The sequence below is a fragment of the Myotis lucifugus genome, unplaced genomic scaffold, assembly GCF_000147115.1.
Source record: "Myotis lucifugus unplaced genomic scaffold, Myoluc2.0 scaffold_42, whole genome shotgun sequence".
Taxonomy (NCBI): Eukaryota; Metazoa; Chordata; class Mammalia; order Chiroptera; family Vespertilionidae; genus Myotis; species Myotis lucifugus.
Window position 1 is genome coordinate 7,148,263 of NW_005871090.1, and position 16,933 is coordinate 7,165,195.

Below are 16,933 nucleotides of genomic sequence, written 5' to 3' on the forward strand. Positions count from 1 at the left end.
CATTCCATTTTAATTTTTAAAATATTTTTACATTTTTAAACTTTCAATTTGGAAACAATATTAGACTTACAAATATGCTGCAAAAATAGCATAAAGTACACCCATGTTCACAGCAGCATTGTTCATAATAGCCAAAAGGTAGAGGAAACCCAAGTGCCCATCAATAGTTGAATGGATAAACAAATGTGATATATACATACAGTAGAATATTATCCAGTATTAAAAGGGAAGGGAATTCTAACAATACTACATATGGATGAACCTTGAAGATATATGGCTGAGTGAAATAAGCCAGTCACAAAAAGAACATTGTATGATTCCACTTATAAGAGGTACCTAGGATTCCCAGATTCATAGAGACAGAAAACAGAGCTGTGACAGGCACCGCTCGCAGACACCAGAGAGGGGCTATCAGAGAGTCAGTAGGAGAGGGCTGTCCCCAACCTCGATTCCTGTCTTCTTATTTAAGTGAATTTAAATGAGAGACTTCAGATAATATTTGTGTTATGAATTTATTTAAAGTGAATTTATTTTAAAAATTAAAATGAAGTTATTTAAAAATTAAAGCAGGCACATTTCTTCAAGAAGCAAGACAAGTAAATCTATACGTCTGGCTTATGAAGCACAGACAGGCTCTCAGCTAATCTGAAGAACAAGTGGGGTGGAGGGTTTCTGCTTTATATACCCTCCTGTCTATAAGGTGTTTTTTTAAAAAAAAAAATTCCTTGCTAGATATCCTGGTACAGATTAACTCTGAAGGTCCCCCTTTTCTTTATTATGGTTTTTCCACAATTTATGAGAAGCACCTGGAAACTTTATCTTGACAAACCTGACTGCTGGCTTCACTGTTTAACAAAGGGATGAGATAGACGGCCCTCTTCTTCCCCCTCCTTCCTGCTGTTTCAACAGCTTCAGGATGATTTGCCCTAAGTAGTCTATATTATTTGAATTCAGATACCTCCTCTTTTACTCCCTCTCCCTTTCCCCCTCTCCTCCTGAATTATTTTGTGAGAAGGAGAGGTTTTAACTCTTTGTTCTCAAGATAAGGTTCTGCTGTAAGCGGCCTGTGAAACTTTTTGGCTTTGTTTAATTTTCCTGCCTCAGTTTCCCTATTCCACTTGTCCTGGAATGTTCCTGGCTTTTCATTATCCTATAACATAAGGAAGAGTTTTCCTTTGCCTCTGTTCAAATTTCATTTTGAAAAAAATCGGTAAAACAAACCAGAATAATGTTTCTCTAATGCTCACTGGCGCTTGATAACTTCACAGTTTCTTTCTAGTTTTAAAAATTCCCAGATCTATCTTGCCCTCCACAATAGGAAAGAAAACTGCAAGTTCACCCCACCTGACAGTGGTCTGAGGCTCAAGTCTTTAGAGAGCAAAAGGTCAGCATAGTTACATTTTCGTTTTTTCACCGTTCTTACTTCCCTCCCTCTTTTTTTTTTTGATCAAATCTTAACGTTACCCTGAGTATATCAGCAGGATTAAACAGAAAAAACACTGAAGATCCATTGCCTTGGGAAATATACATGAAATATTTATGTTTACTTTGCCCTAGAGAATGTGGTTTTGAATGAACAGAAACTAAATCACGAAAGCTGCAATGTTCTCAAAAATCTGTATTCACACACCAGACCCCCGACCAAGCTTGCTGTGCCCTTGTAGTTCATCCAGTATCTACTCCTCTGGCCCAGGCCTCTTCCCTTGTGCCAGGAATGTCCCTTAAGGGCCACTCTCTGAGCTTCTCCAAGCTGGACAGATAGAACTAATATTATGTTATGCCCAGATTTCAAGATCCCCAAAGACCACCAGGGAGCCGAGTCCGAAGCAAAAGCAAAGAGCCTTTATTCAAGCTCGAGCCCGGTCTCTCCGCCCCTACCGACGCAGTGGCAGCATGCGAAGAGCCCCGACTCTCAAAAGGACAAAGGTTTTATAGGGCTAATCATCTGGGTGGGCTTAGGTGGGTGAGGTGGGTGACAGTGATTGGTCAGTTCCAGGCCAGGGTTTTATTCCAGGGTTTTACAGCAGGGTTTTACAGCAGGGACTTACAGCAGGAACTTACAGCACAAAAGGCAGGAGGTGGTCAGCAAACTTTTGGCCTTAGGTTAGTTCCCCTTGCATTCCTATTGGCTGATTTAAGGGCGGGCTGGCCAACTGACACATTCTGTGGTTTTGCTCGGAAGAGGGGTCATGTCAGGGACACAGCTACACAAGATGGAGGAGTCAGTCCTGCTCTGCCCTTTTAATTATTGTAGAGTTTCAAGTTTGGACAACCCTGAAAGCTAAAGGAATAAAACTTTTTATTTTTCCAGTTAGTTATTTGTTCCTGTTATGCACTGCTGAGTAACAAAGCAACCTAAATCTTAATATAAACCAACCATTTTATTATGCTCATGAGTTTGGGATTATAAATTTAAACAGGGCAAAGTGGTCAACATGGGAACTCGGTTTTGAAGAAGACACAGTAGTTGAAGAATGACTGGAATGACAGAAGTCTTCATTCATATATTTAGCATGTGAAATGGGATGACTGGAAGACTTTGCCCAGCCAACATTGTCAACCAAAGTACTACACATGGTTTCCAATGTTGCTTAGGGCTTTCTCCTAACATGGTGAAATGGAATTTTTGGACTGGAAACCTGATTCTTTGTCCATTGGAGTCGAAGAATGAATCCATGGACAGAGGATAGTATAGCAATGGTAGAGATTTATTGAAGAACAAGTACAGACACCCATGTGGGGAGAGGGAAAGAGTCCCACAGAATGGACTCCCACGTGGGGAGGGGGAAAGGGTCCCACTGAGTTCTTTTTCCCTTTGGCTTATAAAGGCTGCAGATCCTGGTGCCTTGATATCCCCTCTGATTTGTCACTATTTCCCGACTGGTTACTACAGTAATTCCTAGGCTCAAAGGTCAAACCTGACATGGGCCATGTGAAGTTCTCCCCCCACCCCTTCCTTATTGTTTCCCTATTCCCTTTGGGCTTTCTTCTTCTCCTTCTGGATGAAGGGCTTCCTTCTCTTTATTTTGTAAATATAGACCTTTTGCTGTTCCCAGCTCCCTCATTCTATGGAAATGTACCTGTTGCAGCTTTTCAGCTTCTCTATTCTATGGAAATATACCTTCTGCTGCTCTGCAGCCCTGTGCTTCCCCCATGGCCTCCTTAACACTTGGAGTGCGGGTGAATTTCCCGCCAAAATATAAGATGGCTCTGTCTTTTGGTTTTGTTCCACCCACCAAAAGGGTGGATTACAAACAAATATTTGGTAATACGCAGTTACAATCAGCCCGAGTTTACACGTTTCCCGCACTCCACCGCAAATCTATATGAACCGAGTTAAGACGGCTCCCGCGGAGTACGCGCAATTCACGCGAGCCGACTTAACTGTTTCCCGCAATCCAAGTGTTAATTTCTAAAATTTCCTAAAACCTGTCTTTTTTTCACCCCCAAAAACTCCTGTGTCAATGGCAGCCTAAGTAGTTGAACTTCTTAAATGGCAAGTCAGAACTTTAAGAGCAAGTATCTGGCGAACAAGGCAGAATTTTTGTGACATCTTATGATCTAGCCTTAGAAGTCAAATGACATCACTTTCATCACACTCTTTTAACTGAAGCCGTCACATTCCCCAGATTCAAGGGTTGGGATCATGAACCTCATCACTTGATGGATGGAAAAAGTCTCAGAAAACGTGTGCCTATGTTTTCTAAATAACCATACCCTACAAAGTTGAAACATCAGGAAAATATATACTTTGATATAAAAGATTCCTTTTGTATGAATACCTTTCCCTTTCTCCAGAAATTTCATGAAACTTTCCCCACATAGTCCTTCTGACTGAAATAATACTTTGTTGTGTCCCAATGACCCCTTGTCCCTAAGTGTGTTATAGCTCACTATTCTAATGATAAACATGAGTGCTCACTAAGTGCCAGGCATTATTTTAAACTCTTTCTAAGCATTATCCCACTTAATTGTCATGATGAGAAGGAATGGCTTTATAAAGTGAATAAACTGAGGCCCAGAAACAGGAGTTCAATAACTTGCCCAAGGTCACACAGCTATTAAATGGGAGAGCCAGAAATTAGAACCAGGCAGTCTGATTTTAGAACTCATGCCCTTAAACCACTGTATCACAGAGCACCATTAATTTGCTGCGGTGTGCAAATCCGATTTCTCCAGTGGAGTATGAGCTGAAACATTTCATAGTTATGTTTGTCTCTCTAGCATCAAATACGGTGCCTGACTTATGACAAGGAATGGAAAAATGCACAAAAGACATTAAACCAGACAACTAATGGGTCCAGGCTGCCTGTCACTACTTGAGCCAATTAAGCAGAGACAAGGTTGAATCATATATGAGTGTTTATGCCAATCATGCTAACAGTATAGGAGAGCAGCAGGTCATCCACGAAAATCTGCTCTACCCACTTCCTCCCCATAAGCCAGCTGCTTATATTGGGTGGAAGGACAAAGATTACATGGGAAAGCAGGAATTACAAGCAGGGGAAGTAGGCAAGGGATAATGGTTGCAGGTAATGCAGGCTCGGGGGTCACAAAGGGAGTGCGCCTCCACACCAGATTGTTTTAGTAACAAGGTTGCTAATCTTTCCATGATGATAGGCAGTTCTCTGCAAAGGAGCATGGACTGCATTCCCAGGTTAACTCCCATGTCCCAGGGCGTACTACTCTCAGCTAGGTCAGAATGTGCTGTCTCTCATCAGAACAGTCACAGTTACAGTATAATTAATATTTCACAGAGCATGATTAATATTTCTTATAACTATAGCTAGTCCCCACTATTCTATTTCTGCCCCTAACATTTTTCTCGGGAATTTCTATGAACAAGATAACGTCTTCTGCAGATAGAGATAAGTTTCCTCCCTTTTCAATGTGGATGCCTTTATTTCCTTTTTTCTTTCCTAACTGTCCTGGCAAGAACCTCCAGTACACTGTTGAATAGAAGTGGCAAGAGCAGACATCCTTGTCTTGTTCTGATCTTAAGGGGAAAGCATTCAGCCTTTCACCATTAAATAGGTTAGCTGTGAATTTTTAGACACATTTATCGGATAGAAGATATTCCCTTTCGTTCTGTTTTTTGAATTTTTTATCATAAAAGTGTTAGATCTTGTCAAATGTTTTTTCTGCATTTATGGAAATAATCATGTGGTTTTGTCCTTTATTCTACTGATGTGGTTATTAGATTCATTGATCTTCAACTATTAAAACAACTTTGCATTCCTGGGATAAATTTAACTTGGTCATGGTGCATAACCCTCTTTATATGTTGCTGGATTCAGTTTGCTCATATTTTGATGAAGATTTTTTGGTCTATATTTGTAATTTTCTCATTTTATGTGTGATATCTTTGTCTGGTTCTTGTATCAGGGTAATATTAGCCTCAGTAAATGAGCAAGGATGTATTCCATCATCTCCCATTTTGGGGAAGATTTTATGAGGAATTGGTATAAATTCTGTCAACATTTGTTAGAATTCACTGGTAAAGTCATCTGGGCCTTGGGTTTTATTTTGCAGAAAGTATTTAAATTATCAATTCAATCTCTTTACTTATTCAAATATTTTATCCTCTGAATCTATTTTGGAAATTTATGTCTTTCTAAGAGTTTATTTATTTCACCAATTTTATCTAATTTGTTGCCATACAATTATTTTTGGTACTCCCTAAAGTATTTCTGTGGGTGGTTAGTAATGTCTCCTCTTTCATTACTGTGTTTACTCATTTGAGTCTTCTTTCTTCTTGGTCAGTATTTCTAGATGTTTATCAATTTTATTGAACTTTTCAAAGAATAACTTTTGGTTTTTTATTTTCTCTATTATTTTTCTATTTTCTATTTCATTTATTACAACTTGAATCTTCCAGTTTCTCTGATTTCCTTGCTGTTTGCTTTGGATTTAGTTTGTTCTTCTTTTTCTAGTTTCATAAGGCTCAAAGTTAGGTTATTGATTTGAGATTTTCTCCTTATATGGGCATTTACAGCTATGAGTTTCTCTCTAAGCATTACTTTAACAGCATTCTATAAGTTTTGATTCTGTGTTTTTGTGTTCATTAAACTCAAAGTATTTTCTAATATTCAATGTGATTTCTTCTTTGACTCATTGATTATCTAGAAGTATGTTAATTTTTACATTATTTCTGAATTTTCAAATTTATCTGCTATTAATTTTTAATGTAATTAGAAATTATTATTAGATAGCATACTTTGTTAGTTTACTCCTTTTAATTTATTGAGACTTGTTTTATAGCCTAAAATATGATTCATCTTAAAAAAAAAAAACAAGTTTCACAAGTGCTTGAAAAGTATATGTATTCTGATGTTTTGGGGTAAAATGGTCTATCTGTAAGTCTAATTGGTTTATAGTTTTACTTAAGTATCCAACTTACTTTTTGATCTGCCTGTTTGTTCCATACATTGTTGAAAATTAGCTTACGTCTCCAACTATTAGTGATGAATTGTCATATTTTTCTCTTCAATTATGTCAGATTTTGTTTTATGTATTTGGGGGCTTTGTAACAAGATGCATATATGCTTACATTTCTTTCTCTTTACTACAGATTAATGCTTTCATTGTCATAAAAAGTCATTACTTGTCTACATAGTAACAATTTTTTCCTTAAAATCATTTTTGTCAAATATGTTTGTAGTGGGTCCTCCTTCCTTATGGTTATGTTTATTTATAAGTAGAGGGATATGTATATACATCCTTCTACTTCCAATTTATTTATATATTTGAATCTAAAATATACAGTGAGTGGCCAGAATATTATGACCACCTGACATTTGTAGACAAATTAGCTATAATTTCCCGCTGAAGTTGCTAGAAGGCCAGATCATTATAAACATCTGAATAGCACAACATACCTAAGTATCGTTGTTTTCTCTTTCTTATCCTTCTGAGACTCCCATTATGTTTATGTCAGTATGCTTGATAGTGTCTCACAAGACTATTCATTTTCCTTTATTCTCTTTTTCTATTTCTCATACTGAATAATCCCAATTGACTTATCTTTATGTATGCTGATTCTTCTGCCAACTTAAATCTGCTATTGAAACCCTCCATTTAAAAAGTTATTTCAATTATTATACTTTTAGCCCTAAAATTTCTATTTTGTTCTTTTTAAATAATATCTATCTCTTTATTAACAATCTCTATTTGCTAACATATCATCTAATATTTTCCTTCTCTTTAGACATGGGTTCTTTAGTGTTTTTTTAATATATTTATAAGAGCTGATTTAAAGTCTTTGTCTAGGAAGTCTAACATCTGAGCTTCCTCAGAAAGTTTTTATTTACTGCTTTTTTCCATATGTATGGGTCATATGTTCATTTTGTGTGTGTGTGTCTCATAATTTTTTTAAAACTGGACATTTTAAGTAATACAATGTGGCAACCCTGGACATTGGAATCACCTGTTCTCCAAGTGTGTGTGTGTGTGTGTGTGTGTGTGTGTGTGAGAGAGAGAGAGAGAGAGAGAGAGAGAGAGAGAGAGAGAAAGAGAGAGAGAGAGTATACTCTCTGGGTTTACTGTTTTTGCTATTGTGGCTATTGCTGTATTTTGGTTTTGTTTTGTTTTGTTTTTTAGTGACTTCCTATAATGTACCACTCAATCTCTGCTTATTAGCTTTGTGGTCAACTAATTATTGAACTGAGATTTCCTTAAAGACTGAATCAATAAGATTTTATTTACTCTTTGATAAGGGTCTCTGTGTGTATATTGGGATACGCTTGATCTAAAGATCTCAAATTGGCTCCACCTACATTGGTAAAACCTTAGTTCAAAGCATCCACATCCCCTTCCCTTTTCTTCCAAATCATAGGTGGCAACGTACATACTTAAACGTTTCAATAACAAACACTTTGAGTAGTGAAATGCTTTTGGTTCAAGAACCCCTTGAGAATCTTATGAAACCATGTGTCATAGCTCCAGAGAAATGCATATATGTCCATGATTTGGGCTATAATTTTTGAGGGTTTGATTAAATTTCTTAATCAATTTAAGAGCTACAAACAACATATTTTTATAAATATGAAGATATACGGAGAAAGGGGAGAGATCAGGGAATTTTGAGGCTCCATTTTCATAAAGGAGGAGAGAAAAATATCCCTAGAGGGGAAATGACTTGCTTAATGTTAGATGATAATAGACATGAGCCATATCCAGGTCTCCTAATTCCTAGGTCAAGATTTCCCTCACCAAATTTCCTTGAATAATAGAACCAGTGACAGTTCTCTTTAGGTTCTCCTAGATTTTTATAGGCCCTGAGTCCCAGATAAGCTCTTACTATTGTGGTTTCTCTAACTAGATCTGACACTCATATCTAATGCCAAGGATCTTTAGGAAAGGGAGATAGAGGGAAACCTGGCCTGTCATCCAGCAGGTACTAACTAGATTTATATGGTTACACTGTGCCCAGCATGATGGAGGCATCAAGGGGTCACAGAGAAAGTCAAAGACATAAGACAGATAATCTAGCTGTGAAGACAGAACTATGTCATAACACAATGCTGGAGCAACCCAGTATGAAGAGGAGAATGGAGAAGTTGGTGTAGGTATGAATATAAAGGCAAGGCTCCATGGAAGACAATAGAAAATTGAAAGATGGGTAGAAACTAAAGAAATGGAGGAAAGATTGAAGGTATTTGTGGAGGGGAAAGGTAATAGGTACTATGCAAGAAAAGAGAGAAAGGGGGGAAAGAGTACAGTGAAAGGGAAATAGAGGACCAAGTCTGAATGGTCCTCTATTTCTGAGGGTTGTCAGTGGTTTTCTCATAAAAACTTCTATCCTATGGAGCCTCAACATGCAGCTCCAGCTTTGATGTCCCTGTTCTGGGGCCACCCTCGGAAGCTAACCATTTCATGTGTCTGTTTGACTCTTCGCAGCTCCCTTTCACTGAAGGCCTGTACCACTTTTATCACAATGGCCTTGCAAAGGCCAGGAGAAAACGCAGCCTACACCACAAGCAGCTGCTGGAGAGAGACCCCAGGGTAAGTTTTCCTGGAAACCTATCTTCCAATTTCTGCCACCAGATGCAGGCTCACTGGGGTAGTATAAAGAGGGTTGCCAGGGAATTTTGAAGTAAAGGCATTCAATGTATTGAGATAGGCCAATTGGATCCTTGGCAGAGTGGCACGGAGGACTCTCTGCTCCTCTATCTTGTGTATTATAAATAAGCCTTTAATAGGACTGGGAGAAGAGTAACAAGAATACCACCCTTTACTGGCTTGTCTTCTCCTGCATTATTGTGTGAGACCTTCTGATTGCCTGGGAAGATGTTTTGGCCTGTGATGGGTGGAAAGACACCAAGTAGGTTAGGGAGTCATTTTATAGAAGATTTCTACTGGTGAATCCTCATGCTCTGAGGAAGTTGCCCCATATTAGGAATGGGGAAAATGAGCTCATATAGGCAGTGGGCTTCTCAGTATCCATGATGGTTGCAGACATGGGAGCATCTCAGCTCCGCTTCTCACCTTGTATTTTCTCACACTGACTTAATTTATCACCATATTTCAATGGTCTTTTTAAAGCTCATGCCCCTTATTTTTTTAACCTCTAACCTTTAGCTTATTCTTGGAATCCAGGTCTCCTTTTCTATTTTTCCTAGCAGTTTAAATTCAATATTCCTGCAGCCAAACTTATCATCTTAACCAAAGTGGCAACTTTTTCAGTGTTCCCATTCTCTGTTTTCAGAATAAAAACTGGTCATCACTGAAGACTTCCTCTTCAAATTTTGTGGGCATCCCATATATTTACATACACATTCAGTCGGATAGATTCTGATTTTCCCTATGCAATTCACTAAGAGGAAAATTAACAATCCAGGCAAGTTGCTCTCTATGCATTGAAGATGCATAACCTCTTCACCAGGACTCTTGAAGGAAAGTGGATATAGAGAGGGTCAGACATTTGAGTTACGGATTTACACATGAGACTCCTTTTGAGCTTATGGAATTTGTAAATTCATTCTGGTGAGGCATTTCATATGAACATTTGACTGAGTTTAATTCGGGCTTTAATTAGCAATGTAGGTGAAACAGGGTTCCCAGCAGATCACCAACTAACAGGTCACGGGCAATTTGCCTTTAATTCCTCAACCCAGGGGATCCCACATTCTCTGTAGTGGAGATTCTACTCTGAGAAGCCACTTCATCTTTACTGTCAGACTAAGATTCAAGCTGCATGTGTTGCCAGCCAATGCCAGGTATTCTCAAAGTGTCTGTTGTAGAAGCTGGAACCACTATCTAAGGGAGAAGTTCTCTTTTCTGTGTTATAGCAGCCTTAGCCTGACTACAATTCAGTGCCCGGATGCCCTTGAGAAGCTCATGGCCAGGGATCCTGTCTTTCTCATCTGTGAATCCAGGGTGGGCAACAGTAGTTAAAGACCACTCTGGTCCACTAGGACACTGGTTTTCCCTACACTGCATCTTGATCTTACCCTTTATGGCCAATTGTTTTCCTTTTATTTATAGATTTTCTTATAAGTCCCAATGGTTTCTCCTCTTCCATGAGTAAAGATGTTGCCCCAAGGTCACTAAGAAAGAAACACAGAAAAGAAACTGGAACAGAAGGAAAGATGCTTGAAAGATGTGGGCTAGGAAAGAGAACTGAAGAACAGTGAAACTAAGAAGTCATTGGTCCAGAGAAACTTCTTGGGATTGTTAGGCTAAGGTTTTCTTATTCTTGCACTTACTTGAAATGATTTTTGAAATGCTGATTCTTAAAGTGAGGAGTGATGTCTCAAAAAGAGAAGGAAATAAGATGGGTTGGGTAATAAGAAATGAAATTATGCACTGGTGATTCTAATCATTTATTTTCCTCCTCAAAATATTATCTACTTTAACCAAAAGGGGCATCCATTCTACCTTCATTGCCATTATAAGGGCCGTGGGAGTCCTCTGCCTCTACCTGGTAGAGGTATTCATCTTCCCTGCCCGTGAAGATGAACAAAAAATAGCAGGGAAACTGAAGACCATAAAAAATCCTGCACCTTTTCTCTGTCTTATCATTAAGGTTAAACGCCAAGTCTGTTGTCAATAATAAAATCATCCCAGGAAAGAAATAAAGCATAAAATCTCATAATTCTTTATTTAAAAAAAAAACTGCTAGTGACAGCTGCCTTGTTTTAAAATATTAGATTAAGGCCTGAGTCTTTCCTGTATGATATTCTTGTGGTCATCTAATTTTGGCATCAGCTGACAGCAAAACATGGGGATGACTATTCTTTAGCTATGAGCATTGCAAAAGCAGCAATGTGAGGATTCTGCCCTATGAGCTTATACACCTTAAACAAAAGGGTAAATAGGCCTGAGTGTTAGGATGCCTCACATTTTGGGTTCTCAAACACATTCAAACAGGTTTCCAAAAAAAAAAAAAGTAAATAGAAGTATAGAGAGAAAAGGGGAAGAACCGGGTAGCCAGAAAGGATTATTGATCCAGGCTTTTGTCTCTTGTGTAGATATTGCAAGTTACATCTTATGACTCAAGACATTAAAAGCAAGTTGTTCAATCATTCTCTGAAACGTGTTGTCTTCTAGACCTACAAACTTAAACATGTTTCTGGCCCCAGGTGCCTTTTTCCTCCTGTCTCTGCATTGCTTCATGGCCTCTTTCACTGGCTGTCCTCCCACTTGTGAAGAAGAATGCAAAGCCCAAGGAACCAGGCACATAGAGTAGGAGGCTTGAGCTGCTACAGGCTCCCAGGGATGAACCCACCCACCTAGCTTTGTAGCCAAAGAAAACACCAAGGTCTGCTACTAACCCAAGAAATAAACAAGAAAAGGAGAGAACAAAATCTGGTTTTGATTTTGCTCTAAATTCAGAATAGAAATTCCAAGGATGTCTGTCCCTCACTTAGCAACTAATTTTTATCTTTAAAGAAAACAATAGAAAGACTAGAAAAGGATCATAAGTGCTTTTTGTCTAGGTCAGTGGTTGGCAAACCATGGCTCAGCAAACCGCGGCTCGGCAAACCGCGACTCGGGAGCCACATGCTGCTCTTTGGCCCCTTGAGTGTGGCTCTTCCTAAGCCTTAGGAGTACCCTAATTAAGTTAATAACAATGTACCTACCTATATAGTTTAAGTTTAAAAAATTTGGCTCTCAAAAGAAATTTCAATCATTGTACTGTTGATATTTGGCTCTGTTGACTAATGAGTTTGTCGACCACTGGTCTAGGCCAATAAAGTGTTGCTTTTAATATGTATATATATCCTCATCAGTATACAGGGCAATAGTAAGAAAATAGAGTTTGATACAGACTGTTTCAAAGATGTTCTTGCCTTTCCATTTTTTTCTGCTAAAAGGATTAGCAGAATGTTGAAAAGCATCATTTAGATGATAAAAAGCAAAAGTTGTGTCTTTTTTTTTCTGGGTATCTTGGTATGCTGCAGTTCTGAGTACATAGCAGATTAATAATTTTTCTTCGGGGTTTTAATCCATGAAGTAGTATTATGTATTCTCCTCTTATTTTTTTAATATCTTTATTGATTTTAGAGGGGAAGGGAGAGGGAGAGAGAAATAAAAACATCAATGATGACAGAGAATCATTGATCGGCTGCCTCTGGCAGGCCCCACATTGGGGATCGAGCCTGCAACCCAGGTATGTTCCCTGACCAGGAATTGAACTGAGACCTCCTGATTCATAGATCGATGGCCAACCTCTGAGCCATGCCAGCCAGCTCTCATCATATATTTTTTAACCCTATTCTAAAATGTGCATCCGTTAGGAAACAGAAGTATAGCTTTTTTTTTGCCCTAACCAGTTTGGCTCAGTGGATGGAGCATCGGCCTGCGGACTCAAGGGTCCCGGGTTTGATTCCGGTCAAAGGCATGTACCTTGGTTGCAGGCACATCCCCAGTGGGGGGTGTGCAGGAGGCAGCTGATCGGTGTTTCTCTCTCATCGATGTTTCTAACTCTCTAGCCCTCTCCCTTCCTCTCTGTGAAAAATCAATAAAATATATATTTTTTTAAAAAGTATAGCTTTTTTTTTACCTCTTTCTTTAGATACATTCTTAATTGAGAGTAAAGAAAACCAATTACCATTTCATTATTTCTAAATCTTGTCACTGAGAATCTCATGAAGAACCAGTTTTTTATTTCCAAAGTCTAGCACACTATATTCCTGGTATATTCACCATCCTAGTACAACCTCTGAAGCAAGAACAATATGTTTAAAAAGTTTTGGTAGCTAAAATTATTTGAAAATGTAATAAATACATCCAGGTGAGATTTGTTAAACTCTGGCTAAGAGTAGCATCAACAAATCTTGACACCAAACCTAATTGTGGTCCATGGTCTACATATCAAGCCCCAAAATTTCTACAAGTATGTGGAAAATAAATGTATTTAAGATAATATTTGTTCACATTTCTGTTGAACTATATTTGTGTATCTGATGACATAGCATTGAAATAAAATACATTTAAAAACACAAACTCACATTGTTCAATGAGCAACACACACTACTCATATGGAAGCCCAATAATTTAACAAAAAATAACCTGAACTTCTTTTGTTGAGAGGAGTTATATTTAACTCAAGAATTATAAACATTTATTACCTTTCCTAAACAATTTTGCTAGATCTTAGAATTATTATTTAAAATCATTTTTAAACTTCTTTTAGTTTTATAAGTCAGAAACTCCTATCAGTCAACTGAAAATGTTTCTCTGTTCCCTGTCTCAAAGAATGGATGTTTTCCTTATCTAAATGTATGTACATATCTAATGATCATAGATGACAACCACTTGGGTTATATGACCTATTGTTGTTTTTCATGGGTCTAATCTGAGCATATTTGTGAAGCTTTAGTGTACTCCAAAAACCCACAAAAGTTAGTTTCCCAGGATAGTCCTTCAAAAATCCCACAGAACCATACCACCAGAACAAAAGAGAATTTTACCTACTCTTTAAAATTAACTGGATGTGACTGGTGTGATTTGTTTGTAAACATCAAAATAATGAGTGAACCAGGCTTTCTTTGTTTGTGCGAGTTAATAATACAATAATTGATATTGCTTTCAAAAATGGATTTATTATCATGGTTGAGACTCAGGTGGTTGACAGAGCTAGGACCAGCTTGTAATTACTTTGGGTCCTTTTCTGACATGACACAATAATGCTTTTAGGTCTAACTCAGATGGGGTAATTTAGCCATGAATAGTGAACATTTTGTACAGTGCTACAAAGACTTAGATAAGAAAGATTAAGCATAGATGACATGGAAAATATGATCTGCAGGAGTCCATGAGATGATCAGAGCAACCACATAGCAATTTATTCACAATCCATATACATCTTTATGAAAAGAATACTGGAACTTCGACCATTCAAAGCAAGCAAAGAAATTATTTACTCTCCTCCGCAAGTTACATAAAATTTTGTCACAATTGCTAAACTTAGCTTCTAATTCTTCTCAAATACCTAATATCAGTCATAGTATTTTATGATAATGACATGCCACTTGTATATATTGTATCTTTCCTTTGATTTATATTTGACCACTTACATTAAAATTTAGGAAAAATAAGTGAAAACACCATTATCTTTTATAAAATCTACTTTCATATAAGAATTTATATCAAAGAATAGGTTGTCTTATCTTTATATTTATTAACTCTAAAATAGTGAAGTTTGAGGTTTTGAGATACTGCACTAAGAAATGTATAGGAATTCTCGAATTTATCTTCTAGAATGTGCTGTGTCTCAGGCTCTTTTTTTAAAAAATAAATCTTTATTGTTCAGATTATTACAGTTGATTCTCTTTCTTCCCCCCATAGCTCCCCTTCACCTGGTTCCCACTCCACCCCATGACCTTACCCCCCTCCCCACCCATTGTCCTCATCCATAGGTGTAAGATTTTTGTCCAATCTCTCCCTGTACCCCCTACCCTCCCTTCCCCCCTGAGAATTGTCAGTCCACTCCCTTTCTATGCCCCTGATTCGATTCTATTCACCAGTTTATTCTGTTCATCAGATTTTTTATTCACTTGAATTTTAGATTCACTTGTTGATAGATATGTATTTGTTGTCACTTTGTTGTTTATAATTTTTATCTTTACCTTTTTCTTTCTCTTCTTAGAGAATACCCTTCAGCATTTCATATAATATTGGTTTGGTGGTGATAAACTCCTTTAGCTTTTTCTTGTCTGTGAAACTCTTTATCTGACCTTCAATTCTAAATGATAGCTTTGCTGGGTAGAGTAATCTTGGTTGTAGGTTCTTGCTATTCATCACTTTGTATATTTCTTGCCACTCCCTTCTGGCCTGCATAGTTTCTGTTGAGAAATCAGCTGACAGTCGTATGGGTACTTTCTTGTAAGTAACTAACTGTTTTTCTCTTGCTGCTTTTAAGATTCTCTCTTTGTCTTTTGCCCTTGGCATTTTAATTATAATGTGTCTTGGTGCAGTCCTCTTTAGATTCCTCTTGTTTGGGGTTCCCTGTGCTTCCTGGATTTATAAGTCTGTTTCTTTCGCCAGGTAGGGGAAGTTTTCTGTCAATATTTCTTCAAATATATTTTCAATGTCTTGCTCTCTCTCTTCTTCTGGCAACCCCATAATTCAGATGTTGGTATGCTTAAAGTTGTCCCAGAGGCTCCTTACACTATCTTCATATTTTTGAATTCTTTTTTCTTTTTGTTTTTCCAGTTGGGTGTTTTTTGCTTCTTCGTATTTCAAATCTTTGACTTGATTCTTGGGATCCTCCCGTCTGCTGTTGGATCTCTGTATATTATTTTTTATTTCAGTCAGTGTATGCTCAATTTCTGATTGGTCCTTTTTTATATCCTTGAGGGTCTCACTAAATTTCTTGGAGGTTTCTAGAAGATTCTTGAGTAACCTTATAACTGTGGTTTTGAACTCGATATCCAGTATTTTGCTTTCATCCATTTCTTTCATTTATGACTTCTTTGTCTCCACATTTTGGCTGCTTCCCTGTGTTTGTTTCTATGTACTGGGTAGCTGCTAAATCTCCTTGAGTTGATAGAGTGGCCTTGTGTGGTTGGTGTCCTATAGGGCCCAGTGGCTCAGCCTCCCCAGTCACCTGAGGTGTACATTCTTGGTGCACCCCTTTGTGGAATGTTTGCACAATCTTGTTGTAGTTAACTCTTGATTGCTATTGGTATCACTGGGAGGAATTGACCTTCAGGCCAATTGGCTGTGGTGACCAGCTGTGTCTACACTGGAAGATCTGTTTTGCAGGAGACACCCTTATGGGGCAGGACTTGCTTCAGTAGGGCTTTGGTGCTCACTGAGTCTGCCCCTTGAGTGTGTCTCTTATGGATGTGAAGAGTTGTAATCCGTTATCATCTCCAAGGAGGTACAAGGTCAGCCACTGTCTGGGGCTGCCCAGCAGGAGCTACAGAGACATCTGCAGATTCCTCCTCTTTGTATGGAGTTTGGAAGTGCCCAGACAAGGCCCAACTGTGAAGCAAGGCTGCTGCTACTACCAGATATTGGGCCTTCTTTTGGAATCTCTGGGGCTCTCTGACCCAGTTGCAGTTTGTTTTAGGCGAAAGAACAGGCCATTCATATGTAAAAGCCGATGCATACAGCTTGGGTGGGGTTGTAAATTGGGAGGGGCAGGGTCTCTGGGAATTACCAGGGTGGAGCAAACAGCAATGGCTTCCCTAAACTGGAGAAGTCCTTGGTTCTCCATGTCCAGCGCACCCGTGCAGGAACAATGATTGCTTCAAGCACCTCTAAGAGTAAGCCGCCCTCACGTTCCTGTCCCAATGCCAGACAGTCCAGTTTCTCCCCATATGTGTCTGGGTCCCCCAGAGTCTCACCCGTAACTGGAATTCAGGGCAAGCGGGAGCTTGTATCTCTTCCCCCGCGGCGGGGATTTAAAGAAAAGAACAGCACATCCAGATGCCAGCACTTTTCCGCGCCTCCGCACCTCTTACCAGTTTCAATGCACTTT

At 38.5% G+C, this 16,933-nt stretch overlaps 1 protein-coding gene across 1 annotated transcript in view; it reads left to right on the forward strand.

The window, feature by feature from the left end:
- PCSK2 (proprotein convertase subtilisin/kexin type 2) overlaps positions 1 to 16,933 on the forward strand; it is a 253,572-nt gene that overhangs the window by 34,589 nt on the left and 202,050 nt on the right. The window contains 1 exon segment of the mRNA XM_023753214.1: positions 8,899 to 9,003. Within this exon segment, the coding sequence (XP_023608982.1) occupies positions 8,899 to 9,003 (105 nt within the window).